The sequence below is a fragment of the Pavona decussata genome, unplaced genomic scaffold (assembly GCF_977016875.1).
Source record: "Pavona decussata unplaced genomic scaffold, jaPavDecu1.1 SCAFFOLD_51, whole genome shotgun sequence".
NCBI lineage: Eukaryota > Metazoa > Cnidaria > Anthozoa > Scleractinia > Agariciidae > Pavona > Pavona decussata.
In genome coordinates this window covers 6,173,137-6,195,187 of record NW_028145473.1, presented here as the reverse complement: position 1 = coordinate 6,195,187, position 22,051 = coordinate 6,173,137, and the positions used below count along the sequence as shown (strand labels likewise).

The 22,051-nt window shown below is 36.5% G+C and overlaps 1 protein-coding gene across 8 annotated transcripts in view; it reads left to right on the top strand.

Annotated features, from left to right (window-relative positions):
• LOC146481264 (alsin-like) overlaps positions 1 to 22,051 on the top strand; it is a 74,535-nt gene that overhangs the window by 3,317 nt on the left and 49,167 nt on the right. For all 8 annotated transcript variants that reach the window (XR_014864550.1, XR_014864551.1, XM_085108883.1 and 5 more), the window contains exons 3-23: positions 85 to 162; positions 1,305 to 1,417; positions 1,793 to 1,991; positions 3,005 to 3,063; positions 3,479 to 3,591; positions 4,860 to 5,049; positions 6,676 to 6,741; positions 7,527 to 7,584; positions 8,230 to 8,343; positions 9,258 to 9,392; positions 10,931 to 11,059; positions 12,201 to 12,274; positions 13,097 to 13,163; positions 14,056 to 14,120; positions 14,832 to 14,975; positions 15,634 to 15,699; positions 16,229 to 16,330; positions 18,516 to 18,680; positions 19,919 to 20,030; positions 20,463 to 20,540; positions 21,327 to 21,454. Coding sequence is in view for 6 of the 8 variants with exons in the window: in XM_085108883.1 (XP_084965009.1) it covers positions 85 to 162; positions 1,305 to 1,417; positions 1,793 to 1,991; positions 3,005 to 3,063; positions 3,479 to 3,591; positions 4,860 to 5,049; positions 6,676 to 6,741; positions 7,527 to 7,584; positions 8,230 to 8,343; positions 9,258 to 9,392; positions 10,931 to 11,059; positions 12,201 to 12,274; positions 13,097 to 13,163; positions 14,056 to 14,120; positions 14,832 to 14,975; positions 15,634 to 15,699; positions 16,229 to 16,330; positions 18,516 to 18,680; positions 19,919 to 20,030; positions 20,463 to 20,540; positions 21,327 to 21,454 (2,255 nt within the window). In the remaining 2 variants the exon portion in view is untranslated. The remainder of the gene's footprint in view (positions 1 to 84; positions 163 to 1,304; positions 1,418 to 1,792; positions 1,992 to 3,004; positions 3,064 to 3,478; positions 3,592 to 4,859; positions 5,050 to 6,675; positions 6,742 to 7,526; positions 7,585 to 8,229; positions 8,344 to 9,257; positions 9,393 to 10,930; positions 11,060 to 12,200; positions 12,275 to 13,096; positions 13,164 to 14,055; positions 14,121 to 14,831; positions 14,976 to 15,633; positions 15,700 to 16,228; positions 16,331 to 18,515; positions 18,681 to 19,918; positions 20,031 to 20,462; positions 20,541 to 21,326; positions 21,455 to 22,051) is intronic.

Here is a 22,051-nt window from a genome sequence, read left to right as displayed (position 1 = left end):
GCTTAATATGGGAGTCCCCCCCCCTTCCCTTAGTATATAATGTTTGCATTTTAATACAATGTTCATCAATTTTGTCCCCTTCAGGTTTACTCTTGGGGAGACAACTCTTGTGGTCAGTTGGGAAGAAAAAAGAGTATGGCTGTAGAACCGAAAAAAGTCAGAGTAAGTCCTTTCAACAACAAAAAAATAAAATAAAATAAAACAAGCAGACATGCACAATGGAATAAGTGTGATGGAATATTTTAAGCCTGGTGAATAAATGAGAATGATGCATTATTCAGTAAATGACGCAGGCATACTCGGAAAAAAAATCTGATTGCTCCTTTCAGGAGTCGAACCTAAGACCTTCCGATTGCTAGTTCGGATGCTCTACCACTGAGCTACAGGAGACTCATGGGAGCTAAGGCCATTAAACTAGGTTCATGGGACAAACATCCTGCATGTACCGCTAGGAGTGGAATGTCATGTGTTGCATATGTGCAATGGAACAAATGTATACTAAATGCCTGTGCCATTTACTGAATAATACATCGTTCTCAATAATTAAATAGTGTTAAAACCAACAAATAAGCCACACCTTTTTAACAAAATGTTTTTCCCAGAATTGTGGGTGCAACGTACACATCTGCAAGAAGATCTAGTCAAATCTCCATGGAGTGTACATAGTATTTAACAAATTGACAGCAGTTTTCTATGGTCTATATTCTTACAGACCCTAAAATGACATCACAAAATGCTCAAAACTCAAAATTATGGGCACCAAGTTTTAGACATTTTATGGTGTCATTTTGGGGGCTGTTAGAGTATAGACCATGGAAACCGCAGTTAATTTGTTTTTTACAATAATGTGAAAAAAGTTCATGTATGAGTGGAATCGGCTTTATTTTCCATTGCGAAAGTGTGAACATTACAGGTCTGACATAATTTTGTCTGAGTGTTCTCTTGTAGACAAAAGCTAGGAGCCAATCAGTGTTTGGGAATGCTGACAGTTAATGTAAAAACTGTCTTGTTGCCTACTAGGATCTCAAGTATTGCCAAAATAGCATGCAGGACTTAATAAAAGACTTACGATTCAAACAATCAATGCATAATAAATATTATGAATTATGGAGTTTAATTTTCTCTTTGATTAAAAAAATTTTCTCAAATTTTGAGCTCCTAAACTTGGGGTGTAGCTTATCTGTCAATGGTAAGGTAATAATACTAAGGAAAGCTAGTGGAAGCAACTTTTTCTTGGAAGTTTCAACGTACAATTCTGATGACTGACTGTCATTTCAGTGCTAAATATTTGCGCTATAATTTAGTGTTTTTCAGATGTATTGATCTGGGATATTGCAGCTGGTAGCCATTACTCTCTGTTCATTGGTGATATGGCTCTCAGTAAACCCGATGTTTATGTCTGTGGGCGACAACCAAGGTACTGTATGTAACCATGTTAAAGGAAGTTCATGATTTTGTTATAGTCATTTTGTTATTTGGCATTCTATATGTACAGCCCCTGCACACCTGTTCCAAATTTATTTTGTTAACCAGCTAAAAGACAGTGGTTACTTGTCAGCAGTCTCCTTTCCTGAGTAATTTGCACGACATTTTCATGCAGCGAATATTACAAGCGATTATGGGGTAAATTGAGTGGATTGAAGCTCCTTTGCAGACATGGCCACCTATCGTTTTTATTTCATTTCTCAAAACATAATAGGGAACAATCACAGAGAGTTTGAGAAAATTTTCATGATAACTTGTTTTTCGTGGATATCACCTTAAAACAGTTTCACTTTGTCTTGTTTATTAGTGCTATGCCTAGTGTGGCCGCAACCATGAACAGCATAAGAGAAAGCAGGTCATTACCATCCTTAGTCAGTGATGAGAGCAGTACAACACCAACAGCCAAGAAAAAGGTGTTGTCACCGTCACAGTCATTTGATGACACTAAAGAACGTTCACTTCAGAACAGCAGAGTGGAAATTGTCAGACTCACTATGTTTAGAACGGTTTGTATCATTTGCACTGTTTACAGTATTATTTATAATTTAAACTTTGTAGCACTTTCCCAATTTCCTGCAATTTTTATTTTTCTCCTAAATTGCAATATGGTAGTTAAAAATATGTGACTTAAGGTCTTTATCCAATGAGAAGGAGTGATTGACTGAGGTTCTTTTTAAGATTATTTCAAAATTTCACTACAAATTGTTCACACGGATTAATAAACAGCGACCATTATCTCTGCCAACTATTTGACACAGTCAACCAGTTGGCTTAAAAGACTTGAATATTTCAGTTTGCAGTAAATTCATCTTGTTTCCAATTGGTTCTTTTCCCAACACATCAAAGATTCCAAAAATTATTCTAGTCATGGTTTTTGCAGTCTTACTGTAAGAGAGGACTGCAGTTTTCTATCTGTTTGTGGGTAGAGATTAGAAATAAATGATTGTACTCATTTGCCGTATTTGTTTGATAAACCACCCACCTTCAAATAAGCGCCCTTTGAATAAGTGCCCACCCTGAAAGCCCAGAAAGTTAATAAGCGCCCACCCTTGAATAAGCACTCACTGTGAAAGCCCAAGCACCCATCTTCTGTACTCACCCAGCATGAAGAAAAAAGAACGTCAGTTGTGTTCCAAAATTGATTTTAGATACGGTAGTCAGTGAACTTTTATATTGTTTATGGCTTGTTCATGTTAGCTTGTGCACTTTGTTTTGTTTTGTTGAAGTGAAATAAACTTGTTGCCTCTTGTTTTGTTAATTCTCTAAAAATGTCCTTGGTTGCTGAAAATGTTGGGAAAATAATAAGCGCCCACCCTTGAATAAGCACCCACCCTTATGGACCCAAAATTAAATAAGCACCCTGGGCAGTTAATCAAACAAATAAAATTATGGTAATACTAAAAATTACGGACTATAAAAACATATTTAAGGGTAGCAGGGGTTTGAGATTTCACATTTAATTTCAAAATATCAGGAGTTTAGTAGGTTTTTAATTCAAGTTGTTTGTATTGTCTGATAGGTGGGGCAACTGAGGAGTGTAGCAGCTAACACAGAGCACTGTGTTTGTATAGCAGCCAGGTTAGATAGTAGCCTTTTACAGTATTTTACAAAGATATTGAAGATTAATATAAAACTAATTGCTTAGTCTGGCATCTTGTATTGGCTGGCATATTATGAAGAATCCCTTGCTTAAAGTGCTTCAGTGTAGGACTTACAAGTAATTGTGTGTTGTGTTAATTAGAAACTTAATTATATAATTTGGACAAAACATCAGGCTTGTGTTTTAATAGTTGGGAGCTTGAGGATCAATCAAGATCATGATAACTCATGAAAAACAAAACCTTCAAATGGTTAATTCACTTTTTATTTTTAGTTTAATTTGTTCATATACATTAATTTTGTAAGCCTTACTTAAATTTACTGATTTTCACAAACAGGGTTTAGTGACCATGTGAGAGTAATTAAATGTTAACAATTGATTTTTAAATTGCAGTGATAAGGTTGGCAGGCTTGAGATTTTGGCTGAACTTGCCAGTAAAGAGAGGTTATTTTATTACCAGCTGGCTCTCATCTGGCAGGCGGTTCTAACACCGTTGCTGCAATCAGGTAATGGTCCTAAACAGTGACTCACTAACAACGATTGTCAACTTCAGGAAGAAGACTTAAGTTACAATTTCTACTTTAACAAAAGTAGGACAACAGTTACCGTTATGTGAGACTTTCTCTAGAGCATGTGGTTTGAAAAAAAAAAGCTAGATACCAACCCCCGTGGAAGGTAATTGGAATTTCTTCAGGACAGAGGGTCTTAATATCCAAAAGGTTTATTAGATAAGTATTATTATTATTATTATTATTATTATTATTATTATTATTATTATTATTATTATAATAATAATTATTATTATTATTGTTATTGTTATTGTTATTGTTACTGTTACTGTTACTGTTACTGTTACTGTTACTGTTACTGTTATTGTTATTGTTATTGTTATTGTTATTGTTATTGTTATTGTTATTGTTATTGTTATTATTATTATTATTATTATTAACATTCAAAAGGTTTCAAGTAAAGTATGAACCTCAAACTAAACTCGGATGTCCAGAGAGTTGTGAGGGTTTAAACGTTTATTAAACCTTGTATGTGCTTGCCAGGGGACTATGCATGTTTTCTGCAACACTTACATTACTGTGAGGCTACTCCACCAACTGAGCTATGAGGCTGAAGGGGTGATTACTGCAAAGGATGAAGATGTTTTCTTTGCCACTTGTGGTCTCCCACTCCCTAGCTAGGTCTAACACTCAATCGGAAATTATTGGGCTCACTTTAATTAGCACTTAAACATACACTGCATAGTTGACATTTCTCTGATTATTTGTGTAATTAGTGCTAGTAGGCGAGCATAACATTGATCATACCCTTCACACTAACATTGCCACAATTAGCACCATGCATAATCACCTATGACTTGCTCCCATCTGGCCTTTTGACCCAGTCGGTAGAGCAGTGGTTGGTCAAATCCAGAGATTGTGGACTTGAAAACCCATCTAGGTAAAGATTTTTTTAGCCTTTTGTGGTACATTTGCTTGTGTGGAGAAATTCATGAGTTCACTTTAGCGCTTTTATTAATAATTAACATACACTGTAAAGTTTACTCACAGATACATCAATTTTCTGTTTAGTTTTGAACAAGTGTGACTTTGAGAACTTAAGTTTTTCGTGTTACTTCTGGGAGTTAATACTAGTTAACAATAGTTTCAGTGGGCCTCAGGGTTGAGATTTTGTTGAACGGTGTCATTTTCAAAATTGTAGGTCACAATTAATGCTTTATGGCTGTTGCTTCAATTTACCGTTCTCTTGTGTTTTATTATTGCAGAAGTATGGTCGTGCTTGGCCTTGCAAGAGATAGGTCAGGTGTTAGCACCCATCATAAAGAATTTCTATGACGTCATGAAGTGCGTCTCCACAAACCAGATTGCTGTTACTCAGCTTGTGGAATCCATGAAAAGTTTCCATGAATTATTCAAACTTTGCTGGTCTGATGAGTTCCTACAAACGTTTGAAAGGTATTGTCTGATGGCTGCATGCGTGCCCGTTATAAAATAATACAAGACTGATACATAATAATTAATAAGCTGACTCCATCTCATACCAAAGATTCATGCTGTTTAAGGTGATTCCATTGAATTGCATTGCGCATCCTTGCTGCGCATAATTTTTCGCGTCATTTAGCGTGCGCACGAGCGCGCGCACGCACAACATTATGGGATTTCCTTGAGGTTAAGCTCGGCAGGAAAATAAATGGTCCTTTTCTTCTAAACGAGCACGGTGACCCCCATTTTTTAATGCATCAATTTAAATGTCTGAGCACTGTATATCGCGATGTAAAGAAAAGTTTAATACTCTACTTTGAGATATTTTTATTTGAATGCTTTAAAAAGCACGTATTAAGGTAGTGGTGCTTACGTGCACACGCAGCAAAATCTTTAATTTCTTTCATAATCTTAATTCCAGTTCAATGAAAATAGTTTGTTGTGTAAGATTAAAGTAAATTTTGTTGTACTGCTTCGATATTTTAATGCAAGAAATTAATTTTTCTAGAAATGATAGTTCCCTTTTCTGATTACTAGCGTTCCTAATATAAACCTCGTGGGTCATCTATTTACTATAATAGCCATCCAGGTTGCACAAAAACGAGCACGGTGACCCCCATTTTTTATTGCATTTTTGTAATGCTCATAACATAGTCATGAACTGGACCAAGTCTTAGACAATTTTAAATACTCCTTCTTTTTCAGCGGAATCACCTTAAATGCATTTCATGGGGAAACTTGTCCTGAGTTATGAAACTTGAAAAAATATGTAAAGAATGTCATGATACAGATTACTTGTTAGTAAGAACAGGAACAAATAAGTTTAACCTTAAGTCAGCATGCTTGTTCTGCTAGCCATTGTCAGTACATTTCTTATGATATTAGATGGGAGAATTTGTTTGTAATCAACACCATATTTGCTGTATTCACATAAGCCGTTTGTTTGGTCAGCTAGTGATAACATTCAGATATATCAGACACTGTCGCTGTTGGTTAAATCCTGATACACGTACATGTAGATGGTGAAGTTGAGCAGAAAGATTGCAAACATGTCCACTTGACAGGAATCACGATTACGGAAATTTTGGGTTTATCTCAAGTGGTGTTAGAACCTGTCAGGTTTTTCTTTGTGTTGTAGGTTATTGTTTTCCATTTTTTCTGTATTTTGACATTTTTGTTAATTATTCCCTGTCAGCTGTGAGTTTTACAGGTTCTTACACTGAGGTACAGCCGAAATTTAATCGAGAATTTTTTTAATGCTCAAAATCTTTGTATTTGTCAGTTGGTAAAAAACAACAATTTTGTTAGTTCAGTTCACTAAATGCTTTTGTTTGAGACAATCTGTAGTAAATTCAAGACGGACTTGACTGTAGTTTTATGTACAGCTGTATATGCATATTTCAGTTGTCCCACTGTAACTATCTTTTGACCTGTTATAAACACACACCGCTTTACAAGCTACTTCCCAGTCTTCATATTTCTTGAGAAAACCAGGACTGTCAAAAGTGTGTGATATGGTTTACTTTTACATGGCACAATATGCTAGAATATTATAAAAGTACCCCAAGTATTTCAACTCCTTTTTGCTTTTCCTGATAGGTATTCTGAGAGTTTCAGTAATGGAGTGGCCTTTGGTGTCTTCACGGCTTTTTCAAATGTGTCAAGGTATTGAACGTATGCCCCAAGTGAAATACCATAAAAGCTCTATTGAGCCTCGCCCCCTCTCTATTCACCCTTCCCCCCTCTCTAATTAGCCTTCCCACCATCTCTCAAATAACCCCCTGACCCTTTGATTGCAAATATTGTTGTTTGAGTTTTGTACCAAACCCATTTAAAGACAAAAATGGTGTTTAAAGATATGAAGTAAGTCCCCCTCCTCTTCTCTCTATTAAGCCCCCCTCTCTAGTGAGAACGTAAACCCCCCTCCCCATTAATGAAGCCTGAAATTAAATAAACCCCCTGGGGCTTAATAGAGCTTTTATGGTAAGGCACACCAATATTTTTAGTTTTATTACTTTTTGACTATGCTGAAGGTATACTTTCAAACGTATCCAATGTTTGTCATGGGCATGCAGTGGTTAATTTTGTAGAATAATTATCTGTTCAGAAGGCCTAAATGACCTCAGCAATTTATATGATTGTAATTTTGGATTGAAGAGTGAGAATTTAAACATAAGTCAGTTTTCTTTGGGGCTTGGTCTCCTTTGTGATGACGAGGTCTGAATTTGAAAACTGTGTGTTACACTGTAACACACTTAAACAAGAGAGTCTTTACAGTTTAAATACAAGTTACTGCTTTTTTTTTCATGAAGTGCAGGCTGTTAGAACTTTGAAACCAAAGTCAGTAGTGGCCAGAAATTGAATGTAATTCACTGATCAGGAGAAGTTTTATTTCATACAGCTGTTGTTAATTGTTTGTATAAAACCAACTTGGGTTTGGTGTTTTTCAGTGACATTTCATCCCAGAGCAGAGCTGTTCTGTGTGACATCTTAGACGACACAGCACAGGTAATAAGTCTTAAGTTAAGAAACAAGACATTTTTTTCAATTGTTCATGTTTCTATACAGAGTAGACATTATATTTTGTGAGGTTCGGCAGCTGAGTGTCCAGAGGAACTGCCACCAGATTGAGGTGTTGTGGATATGATTCACACTCAGGGCATCTGATTCATTCCCAACATTTGTCGTGCTTCCCTTGTGAGGCATACATGAATAATGTACGAGAGATCACCTCTCTGAGGATAAGCAATGGGATAAATAATTATAATAAATTATCATAATGTATTTCTTGGCAGCACTGCAACAACCAGGCACAAGCTTACTTTCTTTTCACACACTTTGGCTGAATAACTAACAGAAATCTAATAGTTACTGTTCAGTGTTTCAAAACAAAGAGGGCTAATTGAATAATACTTAGTCTAACAAAAATGTGTACATTGTGATGTAGAGGAATTTTTTTGGTACAGCTGATCGTGTTCAGACAGGTCTGCAGTTTTCAAATGTTCATCATTTGCTAGCTAGGATTTGCCTATTGTGACCCCCCCCCCCCCCAGGCCGCTACTGGAGAGATTTATAATGATGGAGGCAGGGGGGGGGGGAGCTTTTAAGAAGTTATTGTATTCATTTGACATGGCCATACTACTTCTGCTTCAGGATCTTGTGACTTGTGACAATGCCTTCCAGTACATGATGCAATTTCCACTTCTAAAGATGCAGCATTACAGGCTGATTGTGGGGAAATTGCACAACACATTACAAATGAGCGAGGTAAATAAAAAAGTTATGCAATTAATGTAACGTTGTCCTGTTTATAGTTTATTTGTCAATTGAGGGAGCTTGAAGCAAGAGAGGTGTGTGTGTTATGGTTATAATAAGGATGCATATTACAAACATATCTTCTGTACCCTTAGGATGGTCTAAGGTACAGTACTTGGGTTTGCGTTCTAAAACAAAGGAGCTTTAGTACATGACTTTTATGACTTTTAGCCCCTAGCTAAGACTTTAAGATCTGCACACTTTTCCTACATATTTAGTTTTCATAAACTCCACAACATAGCTCTTTGTTAGGAGACACCATCCTTATGGTGTGATTTTGATTTCAAACCAGTTTGATCTCTATATCTTATAATTTTATATCATATTTTATCATAAAGTTTTATCATGTAAATTTGTCTTTTTCAGCTGTTATTCGAAACATTTGTTTTTGGAATCAATAAAGAGCTTTATTATTATCATCATCATCATCCTCATCATCATCATCATTATTATTATTATTATTATTATTATTATTATTATTATTATTATTATTATTATTATTATTATTTTCCTTCATTTGAAATTGTGGAAATTGATTGTGAATCTAAGGCAAAGAATTTCAAATTTAAACTGGTTTGAAACATTTTGATCCAATCCAAGAATGAAACTGCAGCATATAGATTTGCATTTTGGAGTCAATTTGGTTTACTCAAAAGTGCCTGAATGTTTGGACGTGACCTTCAGTTCTGTCAATTTTTGCTTAGAACATTGTCCTGGGATTTTTTCTTGGTTGTACTTTGTTTTGAGGGAAAATGAGGCCAAAACGTTGAATCAGAGTGTTGTTTGAAAAACAAAATCCTTTGAGTTGTTCAACATATTATTTGACTGTGAGTATTTAATTCACTTTATACATTTTTGTGTCGCAGAATAATGCACTAGACTGTGCACGGCTGCATGAAGAAGCTGAACGATGGGAACAGTGTATCACTCAAGATGAGAACAAGCAAGCACAAGCTGAACGTACTCAGAAGTTTTGGGATGACTGTCCTGCAAAAATAACAGTAAGTTGCCAGAGTAGCTTATAGCTATAATTGCCATTTTCAGAGAAAAATGCCTCAAAATCAATGATTTTTACAAAGAAATGCATGGCTGGCAGTCAGCTACCACTGACTGCACACTATTCATTTCTTTGTAGAAATTGCCATTTTTCATTTTAACAATAATTATCGACGCCTTGTCTATTGTATACGAGACTGAACCAAGTCAAGTGAAGCAATTGCAATTTGATAGTTCTGAACAAAAGAAATCAGGCGAGAGTCCGTATCTCCTTTGTGTAGCTAGCTACAATAGCTCTCTTTCGTTAAAATATACATGTATCTAGAAAAGTGATATGCTATTTAACTCTTGTTTATTTAGCATTTTGCTCAAAAACTAATTAATGATAATAATAATAATTATAATAATAATTAGTAATGATAATGATAATCATGATAATAATAATAATAATGATGATGATGATAATAATTATTATAATAATAATAATAATAATAATAATAATGATGATAATGATAATGATAATGATAATGATAATGATAATGATAATAATAATAATAATAATAATAATAATAATAATTAATCATGATAATAATAATAATAATAATAATAATAATAATAATAATAATAATAATAATAATAATAAATTAAAGCATTTATTACACCCATTTCAAAGTCACTGGTGATCCTTGCAATCTGATTGGCTCTCAACAGTGCGATTTATTCACGAATCGCATCATTTTTTGCTCTAAATCGCATCCTTTTTTTAGCCAATCAAAATGAAAATGAAATAATAATAACCAATCAAATGTCATGGCTTAGCTGCACTAACAAATCAGATTGCAGAAAAATATAGGTAAAAAAAAATCATTTGTGGGAAATTTTGCAATATCTGTTGTCCAAATAATCCCTTTTCCAGATAAAAATGGATGAATTCAATATTGACAAACAAACTATGTGATTTCAAAATGGGTGTAATAAAGTGGTAATTGAACTTTGTGTCATGCAATTTTGGTCTGAAATCATACTTGTGATTTCAAATTGAACTTGTGCTACACGCTTGTTCAATTTTGAAATCACACAATGATTTCAGACCAAATTGCACTCCACTCAGTTCAATTACCATTATTTATTTAAACACGATAAAATTACAGCATAGCTGATGTGGTCGTGTCTATAAGTAAAAACTACAAAATTAATACGAAATACAGATTAAAACAATGAGTTGAGATTCTACCTACATTAAATACTAATAAGCTAATAAATAACAACAAACAACAAAGGCGCAACTACGTTTTCTACATGACAAGTGGTCTCTGTGCCAAAATAGTCGAGCTTACCGGCATTTAGAGCAATTTTGCTTTAAGACAAAAAGAAAAACACACTTACATCTTTTATGCCCAAAATCCTCTAGCTATGAAACTGCACATTTTTGCTAAGTTCATTATGAAGGATTTGTTGCTGAATTAGGTAGTTCTTCAATTTACAGTCTTACATTTAAAAATGCCACATTAACTGTGAATTGTGCTTTTATTGTGGCGTGCAGGAAACCTTCAAGGATTGCCACAGAAGGTTGCTGAGAAGCAGCAATGTACACAGTCTGTTCCCATCCAAAGGAACAAGGTTCTCTTCACCTTTGTTTGTCTTGTTTGACGACTTCTTTGTCCACTTTCAGGTATGTCAACTGGTGTGATTTTTAGAATTTAAATAATTAATAAAATGGTTTTATTAATTAATTAAATCTTAGAAAATTATTGCAGCCTTATTATTCTGTTTTTTGAGTGATGGGAAAGAAAAGTTAACTTAGCCTCAATTTCTTTAATTAAGAAACGTTTTCATCACTTTAAGAAGCCTCGTTGAAATATGACGCTACCATTTTGTAAACTGCCAAGTGATATAACTGTGTAGAGGGTTTACAGTTTAAATTATCGTATACAAGCAAATTATTTTGTTGTGGGAATTTGTGTTAGTCGAAAATGTTGTACAAGCAACTACTTATTGATTGCCTAGTGCATCAACAGGCAAAATAATTATGTGGGGCTACGCAGTGTTCCAGATAACTTTCAAAATCAGAGAATCTAAATCTTCTTAAGTTTGCCATTCATTTTGTCGGAGAGACCCCTCTCTTATCTGGAACACTGGCTACGTATGTGTTTTCCATTTGGTAAATAATTGGCATTTTCTCATCCATCTCTTAATAAATTGAAGGGATGATAACTGTCAAGCAATGTTGGATTTTAGATTAATTTTTTGTTTGGGTAAAAATGATCTCTCTGTGAGTTTTTGTATGTGGCCTTTGATTTAATTAAAGAACACCGCATTGTGAGAAATTTCTTTTTTGTTGTTGTTGTTGTTGTTGTCTGTTTGTTTCCTTCTTTTTTTTTTGGTTGCAAAGTGTCTTTTTTCCCTTTTTTTGCTGACTCAAAATGTTGGCCTTTTTTTCTCGAAAACTGAGCCTGAAGCAGCCAAAACAAAACATGGGGGTGGCGTGTGCAATGTGCAGTTCCAGAAAATATCCCTACTCTCCTATGGAAGGTGTTTTGTTTTCTACCCCCTCCCCCTCTGCCAGGAAATTCCAGTTTAGCTTCATACTTTGCTTCTAAAATTTTGACTTTTAAGACCCCCCTCTCCCTCCTCCTTGGGGTGGGTCTGGATTTTTTCTGGAACCGCACAATGTTCTCTGATCTGACCAAATTGAAGGCCACACACTTATGAGCAAAACAAAACAATGCCTAAAATTTGACATGGGATGGTTATGCTCTCAGCCCTTCAACAACAGTCATCTTATCTTACTAACTCTTACCTTTTTTCTGAAGTCTGCTAAAAACTTCCAAGCTTTTCCACTGGCAACAGTATGGGCTGAAGGCATGGATGACACACATGGAGTCGTGTGAGTTTATTAGTCCTCAGTGTTTGTTAAATGCAATTAAAAATCACACAGTCACTTAAAATAATAAATCATACCAGGATGAATACCTGGCAAGCTTTTTTTAGTCAAAGGCTTGATCTACGTCTCACCCTGGGGGTACCATGCAGGCAGGGACATTTGCTGATTTAGAGGATTTCCAAAGATAAAGCTTAGATTTCCATTGATAAAATAAACATAATTTACACATTTTGTTCTATTCATTGTCAGTTTTAACAAGAAATCCATATTAGATTGAAAGTGTCCATTGTACCCCTTCCTTTGCAAACTGATACATGGGGTGGGGTGGGGTGGGGGTTGGGAACCTAATTTTCAGGGACGTAGGCACAGAACGATGGCATGTCTTTGTTTAATTTGCTTGCCTTGCAATATGTTACTTGAAGACATGCTGGAGGTCTGGCATGGGTGACCAACATGAAAAATGCAAAATACAAAAAAAAAGGTTATTACTAGAAGCATTCTCACATGCTTGAAATAATTATTGGTGTATTAAGAGCAATTGCATGCGTTTTCTGTGGACTTTTTCTTATTCCGTCAGATCATCTGAATGTGCAGTTCCAGAAAATATCCATACTCCCCCCACAGAAGGGTTTTTGTTTTTCTTTATACTCTCACTAGGATTTTCCTATGACCTTCCATGGGGTGGGTAGTTTGATTTTTTTCAGGAACGTGCCCAATAATAAACCTTAAGCAATGCTACCCGTGGAAGATTTATGAGTCATAAAAATTTCAGAGAAAATGTTCAAGACTTGAGCGACTAAATGGCAGTGCTTTTTTAATTCGTAGGAATGGCATTAAGATCACCACACCAGAAGAAATCCTGCTTGTTTGTGCTCCCTCACCAGTGGACAAGGTGAAGTATTATGTGTCACTCTTTAAGTGTTTCCTCTTGTATAATCCATTGCTAAACTTCCAAGTATTCCAGAGGCAATGTGGTCGAGTGGTTAGGGGGCCGGAGGTTCCAGTCTCGCTCGAACCACTAGCTGGAGTTGTGGAGTTGTTTCTCGGTAACCCCGAGTTCAACTTCTCGGCCGCCCTTGTAAATAGCCAGCTGGGATTTTTAACCATATTATTTTCAATTAACACTTTGTGAAGTCTAATGCTTGGCCCCACTAGCACTTGTGCTATAAACACTACTGACAGAGGGTAAATAAAGTTTTTTTTATTATTATTCTCCCCTATGCAGGCTGCCCCACTGACATCCTAATAATTACTAACTGCCTTGCTTAAGTGGAAGGTGGGGTGCCTGAGACATCCTCTAGAGGCTTCCATCTAAAAATAGAAACCTTTCGACGTTAATACGAGTATAACTTTTCGAATCCAGTTCGCATCCAGCCAGCTTTTTGGAAGAATACCACTCCCATAGCTGGGAAATCCCCGCAACCCAGCCTTGGTCCCCCATTCCACTCCAGGCACCATAACACTGATTGGACCAGTGGAAGGAAGATAAGGGGGACGGGGAAGGGGTGGGAAGCTCCACTACCAAAACGCAACACCACTAAATCACATTGAAGAATGCTTTCAAGAGGACTAGAGCACCATGCTACAATGTATTGATCAGTGATGTGCTATCTGAGCCTGCACTTGTTAATTGGACTGCTTACCACTCTGATGAAAAGACAGCTGAGCTTGTGGTTGTTAACTTGGTTAAATATTTGTTAAGTGTATTTAAAATGTGATAATCAGCTTGGAGTTGGTACATGTACATGTATGCCAGACACATTGCTTGATTGTTGATGTTGTAGGCGGATTGGTTGATGACCATAAACCAAGCAGTGGCCAATGTTATCTCCAAGACAACAACATACCGGTAGGTAATTCCATAAGAGCACATTGGATATGAGATAGCCAATAAGGGTCGCAGCACTGAGTTGGCTATAATCATCTCATATCCAACCAGCGCAAGTGTAATAATATTATTGTTTTATCAAAAACAAACCAAGAAATATTGCTAGGTCTTGCTGATTTTGGTTGGCAAGAACAACCAGAAGACAATTTAATGGTCGCTATATTTCTCAGACATGGTATATATGGCTCATATACCATGCCCTCTAAGCCAATCAAATCATTGGAATTGCATTATACAATGATCCAGTTTTTTAATAATTTTTTTAGTGTATTTAATTTTATAGTTCATCATCATCATCATCATCATCATCATCATCATCATCATTGTCATCATCATCATCATCATCATCATCATCATCATCAGCCTTGAACTGCACTGCAGTCGGTCACAAGCTTTTAGTTACGTTACTTTAAATATATGCAGATGTAACTTGGTAATTAAACAGAGAAGAGCCACCTTGTGGATCATTAATTTTTTGTTTTGTATTTATAACCTGAAGTTGTATTAATTTGCCACAAGGCTGTTTCCCTCCATTTTCACCATCTTGTTGTCTGTTGACTTTGTCTTAAGAGTGTCACCAAGTGTATTTGCTTTTCCGAATGATTTTAAGAATATGCAGAATAGTGACATTAATTATTTTATTTATTATTATTTTTTTGCACGCTTTAACAGTCTTGGAGCAGAGTCCCTCAATCCAAAGACTGGAAGTCTGCTGCCAGCTGTAGCTCGTGAAGCTTCCTACACTTATGAACATGACCCTGCATACTGTGGAGCAACCTACCATGGAATGTGGCTACAGGGAAAGCCTCATGGACAGTAAGTTTGTTCATTAACCCTTACTTAACCCCTGATAATGAACACCATTTACTAGTAGAACTAGTAATCAGGAGGTCTTACGTTCGACTCCTGACAGGAGCACACAGATTTCCTTTTTCCGAGTATGCTTGTGTCATCACTGAATAATACATCATTCTCATTTATTCTCTTCCCACATTATTACCCTTAGAAAAGACTCAAGGAATTGATAATTGAGGGGCCGCGATTTCCACTAAAGCGGCGTACATCAGTTTTTTGGTTTAATTTTTTTTATTTGCAGGATCTCACTAATTCTTTGCATATATGGACTTGTTTGGACATGAAAAATGTTGCTCTTTGGTTTTTTTTGTGATGTTTTTTGTTTCATTTTCAAGGAAAAACTGGGCCAAAAAATCAATTCGGTAAAAAAAAAAAAAAAAAAGTAAATAACAGAACAGCATTTTTCATGTAAAAACAAGTCTGTATGTAAAGAATTAGTGAGAAAAAAAAAAGCGATATACAGCCGTTTGTGGGAACCCCTTCAATTTATTCCTATTCTTACAATACAGCAGCATTTTTTCATGGCTCATTGGCATTTGTGTTAATTTATGGAATTCCATTGTAATATTAATTGGAGAGTTTTTACTGGTAAATAATGAGTATTTGTCTGTGATTTCAGTGGAGAGATGCATTGGCCTGATGGTCGACACTACACTGGGGAGTTTAAACATGGTTTGCACTCAGGGTAAGTCATTTTAAAGTTATATTGCAAATGGATCTCATTTTCATGTGGGCATATTTTTGTTTCTTTGCTCACGTACTAGGGAGTTGAGGTTTGTGGGAATTAAACCTGCATATGTATTTACTTGTTAGTGCAGTACCTGAGATTAAGGAAATGTGACGATATTGATTACTTTTATTTGCCTCAACCTGTGTTAGTGTTGTAAGGTTAGGGCATGATATATAATAATAAATTATTATCGCTTCAGTTTGTTAGAAATCTGGAATTTAGGACATAAAATGTCCACTTAACAATGACTTTTTTAAGTGAGGCAAAGGAGGTGGAATTTACTATAAGTTTTTGGATTACAATTTGTTAAAGCATGGCTAAAGATACAGTCAGAATAGTTTCCAACAGCAATGTGTGTTCAAACAAATTTAGAATGAAATGGAAGTGACAGTGATAATCTTATTTCTGATATCAATTTTTTTAAAAAAAGATATTGCCAAAGATATTTTTTTTATCTATTTCATTTTTTTTTTTTTTTTTGCAGTGAAGGCATTCTGATTTTCCCACCCAACTTTGCAGAACATTCTGCAGAAAAGTATGAAGGACATTGGGAGGATGGAAAGATGTCAGGTTATGGAAAAATGAGGTGGGATTTTATTGGTCATTTAATATTTACTCCTGCAGACTGCTCTGCCACCCACCAAGTTAATTGAAGTGACAAGTGGCCAAACTTCCATTGTTCCAGAGCACACCTATGAAATTTAATAGTTACTTTCTGCACAAATTTTACTTACAGAGGAGGTAAGAAACAATCTTAAGCTTGATGTAAAAGTCACACTACAAGCCTAAGTGGCCCAAACAGTCAGAGCTTTAATAAGCCAGTTTCTGTAGCATAGAGCAACTTGGAGTATTGCTACTCACCCCGGAATAGGATGCTTGTCCATCGCATGGTTACCCCCCTCCCCCCCCCCCCCCAGCAGTATGTCACCGGTTCTCATTTATAAACCTGAATGATTAGAGACAATGTGGAACAAAGTTTCTCGTCAAAGCAAACTACACAGCAATGAAGAGACCAACCAAGCCTTGAATCGCTGACCCTCCAATCTTCAATCATCCAATTGTTTGAGGTGCTTAAACTACTACACCACCACATCTCCACTTTGGCTTGATATTCGTAGCATTCGTCTTTCCTATATACTTGCAAAATCAAAGATGTAATTTAACCTACCCTTTCTTTTTTCATAACTGACTTAAAAAGGCAATTAGAAGCTGAGAAATTGATGTAGCCTGTCTCAGGCTAATAATCTCCTCTGCTTTTGGTTTGTCTTTACTCTACGGTATTCAATGATTCCTTGTTTTCCGCTTGATTATGTATTATGTATTTGTATTTATATTTCGTATATATTTGTATCTTGTAATATTGTGTTATGTCTATGTTCAATAAAGTTATTATTACTAAAAAAAAAACACATACAGTGGAACCTCTATTAAGCGGACCCCCAATTAAGCGGACGCTAAGCCGGGTCCCGAAATTTACGTCTTATATTTTCCTTTATAACGTACCCTTATTCAGCGGACACCTCTATTAAGCGGACGCGGACACTAAAATAAATTGTATTTGGCTAATTTCTATTGTTAAAAACCTCTATTAAGCGGACACCGGACTGAATTGACAATAGGCCTTATCACGGTTTTCGACGCCATTTTGACGGGTAGGCAAACAGGCTTGAAATAACAGTGTTTGTATGGAAATCCAATGTCAAATAATTTTCATAAAACATCGCTTCTGAAAAATTCATGAATTGGAAACTTTTGGCACTAGGAAAAGGATTTGAAGAAAAAAATTGGAGGGATGTAGCTGTGACAGAAAACGTCCAGTCGTGTTTTGAACTTTCCATACATTTCCCTGTATTTTTTCCCGCGAACTATTTTTAGTAGCAGTTCACGGCTGTTTCGCTATACAGACAAATGTATGGAAAGTTCAAAACACGACTGGACGCTTTCTGTCACAGCTACATCCCTCCAATTTTGTTCTTAAAATCCTTTTCCCAGTGTCAAAAGTTTCCAATTCATGAATTTTTCAGAAGCGATGTTTTATGAAAATTATTTGACATTGGATTTCCATACAAACACTGTTATTTCAAGCCTGTTTGCCTACCCGTCAAAATGGCGTCGAAAACCGTGATAAGGCCTATAGTGTAGTATTGGATTACGTCCTGAAAGTAGTCGGTTAATAAAGACCATTAAATTGGTGGTTTTCACTTCACACATCGTCACGCAAGTAAAAAATGAAATCGACAACCATTCAATAGAAAAAGTCAAGAAATTTATATGTTGTAAAAGAGTGATACATAAACAACGTGTGAAAGCCACGGGGCTGTGCGATATCTCATAATCGAGTTATTCGAGAGAATGTACCACGGAAAATTACAGAGTTTAGTATGAGACGCCATGTTGGTGGACACCAACATGGCTACCAACATTACTTTAAGAAGTAAGTAATTTATACAAGCACTGAAAGAGTCCATGTACCGCGCGTATTATCGTTACTGTTTTTGCTGTTGCTGTATGTTTTTGCATTTAAAACACTAATTAAAATTGGTAATGAAAGGTTTTGAACTTCAACTCTGGATAGCTTCCTTAAGGAAATGGAACTTTATCACAGTACAGAGTAGCCGTTGAATGTTAATCATTAACAAACATTGCGCAATTTTTTACAAACCTCTATTAAGCGGACACCCTCTATTAAGCGGACTCTTGGGAAGGTCCCGAGGATGTCCGCTTAATAGAGGTTTCACTGTATCATTTTTCACTTTATCCTGTGTTTGTAGGTATTATGATGGTGATGTGTATAAAGGTCACTGGCGTGACAGCAAGCGTTGTGGTCATGGCACTATGAAGTGTGGTACCATGTCTTCCTCTGGAGCAACAGTGTATATTGGGGAATGGTCTAATGACAAGAGGTCTGGATATGGAGTGCTAGACGACATCCTAAGGTAACGACGTGGCTACCTGTAGCTGTGCAGTATAGTGTAGCAGGTGTTTTGATTGGTTATTATATAGCTAAACTGGTCCACGCTGAAAGGGAGCATTCTGATTGGCTCCCTGAGTGGTCCGAATTTTCCTATATGGACTGTTAAGATGGACCCCTTGCGTTAAAATGTACATTTGAAAAGAATAGAGTGCTTGAATTTTGACAAAAAAAAAAGCAAAAAAAATGTTTTAAGTTAGCTTATGAAGTAAGAACCATTCAAATCGTCGTGTCAGAGTTTTTACTTCCTTGTACTTTTTCTCGCACTGTTTGACATAAACAAGTTTTACATTGACTAGAGCGGGTAAGTCTGTTATAAAAAACCTTACTGAACTACTGTAGCTTGTTCAGCCCATATTGGGAAGATATTGGTATTGTCCAATTTTTTCTTGCCAAAAAAAGGAACTCCATTATTTGCCCAATATGGAACTCACACTTGTTCATTTACATATATTTATTCAACTTTTAGCATGGTGCTGCACAAGGAAAGAGACCAGTCATTAACTGTAGAAAATCTCCCATTTTATTTTTGATAATTATAACAAGTACCTGCAATCAGTGACCACATACACTGAAGAGTATTACAATTTACCGGTCAAAGCTTGAAGCAAGTACAGTTAAGTAAATGGCAATAAGTGGAGGAAAACTTGAGTTGTGAAATGTTATGATTGGTTATGGTTTAACGTTTGTATTGTAGTTTAACCAACTCCCTTACTTAATAAGTGGAAGGTGGGTGCCTGGGAAATTGAGGGGCTTCCATCATGGCCAGCCAGCCCCTAGATAGAATACCACCCCATGGTTGATAAATCTCCTGCAACCCAGCCATGAGCCCCCATTCCAGGCGCCTGTCAGTGGAAAGGAAAAACAGGGGGAGGGGTGGGAGGGGAGGGGAGAACAGCTCCACTACCAAACACTAAAGAAAACCACTATAATTGCCACTAAATCATTACGAAATTCTTGAGGACTAGCGCACTATGCTACATTGTATCAGTGACGTGCTATCTGAGTTTGCACTTCTTAACTGGACTGTTGGCTGCTCTAACAAAAAGACTGCTGAATGGACAGGACACCTTAGCTAGCAGATGTTAACTTGGTCACAAAGAAGTACCAATTGAAGGCAAACACAGGATTACTTTCGACTTTCAGTTTGAAGCCAATCTGTTTTTCAATTTGTGTTTACACAATATTTTTAATATTTCATAGAGGTGAGAAGTACATGGGAATGTGGGAAGCAGATTGTCGTCATGGCCCCGGACTGCTTGTCACACTTGATGGTATCTACAATCAAGGCACTTTTAAAGACAACAAACTTATGGTATGTGCCTGTAGGTGGTAAAGAAACCACAATCGTGGACAAAACAAATCTTTTAGTCTATCTCCAAATTCCACCGCTACAATGATACATCAACAACACAGTCTGCCTCCCCCTCACCAATGTTGCTCTGCTGCTGAAAAAAAAAAAGGCTTGTTCATTGTCCGGCCTTCAAATGCACATTGAGTTAGTAGGAGGAGGGAGTGAAGGTTTGTTACTCTCCGGGCTGGGTTTTCTTCAAGGTAGATTGAAATATTTTCGCAAAATTCACAGTTTTCTTAACACGTATTGTCCGCGATTGTAGTAAACAATAGAGATGTTGAACAACTTATTCGTCACGTCACTGGTTCAGGATGTGACTACACTTTACCTTTTGTTAACTTCCCTTGCTCTGTCAATGTTGTTCACATCATTTCTTTTTATCTTTATCTTCAGGGTCATGGTGTCCTGTTGTGTGATGATAATACCAAGTACGAAGGAGAGTTTATTGGGGAATGCTCGTTGTCTGGCAAGGTTGGTGAGGGGACCTGAACTTATCCTATACTCCCTATACTTTGGTGGTTCCTGCCTTTGTGCGCTTTTACGTTTTTGTATGACTAAGCATTGTAAAATGTTTTCTTGTTTCCATCACTTGCTGCTCTCTTCCCTATGCCATTTCTTTCCATTTTGTACCCCTCCCCAGTTCCTATCCTCCGAGCACCGTACCTCTTCCTTTGTCCCCCTCCATTTGTATTCTAGCGGCCTTAGATTGATCTCAACCTCTCTGACTACTGGCTTTAATTCCTAGGCCAATCCATGGCCACACTGTATGAAATGCCAATTGGCAATGCTCCTACAAGTTACATGGCAGCAATGCATTACTGGGTCTTCAAAAACATGTTTCACTGCAAAACATTATTTTTGATAAAGAGAAACATGCCATATGTTTTTGCGGTCACAACAAACACAAAGCTATCCAAGACCTAAAATAGTTTTATTTTAGGTTTTGGATTTTAAAGTTATTGCCACTGAAAAGCCATGGGGAGTTGTCACTTAACATACTGCATTGTATTGTGTGTCGTCAATTTTTTTCGCTCTGGTGTATTTCCAGTTCACCTGAGCCTTTTGTCCTCTTCTTTACACTGACTGATATTTTACAAATTATTTATGCATGTAGTCTACTAGGAAAGTTAGCTTTTATTAACCATCACTCCCTAGAAACTAAGTGCTTCTGACTGTAATCCAACCATAAACAGCTTTTCAAGCTGAAAGTGGCATTTGTTAGTACCCTGAATATTTTCTAAATTGATCTGTTTTCAGGGGACTCTAACAATGCCAAATGGTGATTTCATAGAGGGTGCATTTACTGGTCAGTGGGGAGAAGGCATTCGTGTTAATGGCATATTTCACAAGCTGGAAGCAACTGGCACAACCACCAGATCACCAAGGTATGTTACACGTAATGCTTGAAACCTGGGGCCAGCTGTTCAGAAGTAGTTAACACACAAGTAAATTGGGTTAAGTATACGGTGCCTGCTAATACCGAAGTACTTTTGCACAGGTTATGGCTATGACAGATCTTCGTATCGGCTACTGGAATCCAGAAAGAAAATTAGAGGTAGCGGGGCATTTTGCTTTTAGATAATTTAGCAACAATTATTTAAAAAGCAGTAAAATATAAAGCAATATTGATACATGGCGTTTCTTTCCAAATTGAAGCTTTGTTATCTCTGAAAAATGCATGGTTACCCCAATTTTCTTTTTGGATACCAAGGGCATTTGCTAAGTTGTGCTTTCTCCCCATAGCTGTCAACCGGGAAAAAATATCCCTGTATTGAAATAAATGTGATGGACTATTTTAAGCTTGGTCGTTAAATGAGAACGATGTATTATTCATTATCCCATGCCATAGAGAATACAGCCAATCAGAAAGCTAGAAACCTGTTGTATATATGACGTTTTGTGTTAATTCAATGAGTGGCGCATGGCATAAAAAATGCGAGTGTGTATCCGAAGAAAACTCAAGTCACTCGTAGGAAATTTCA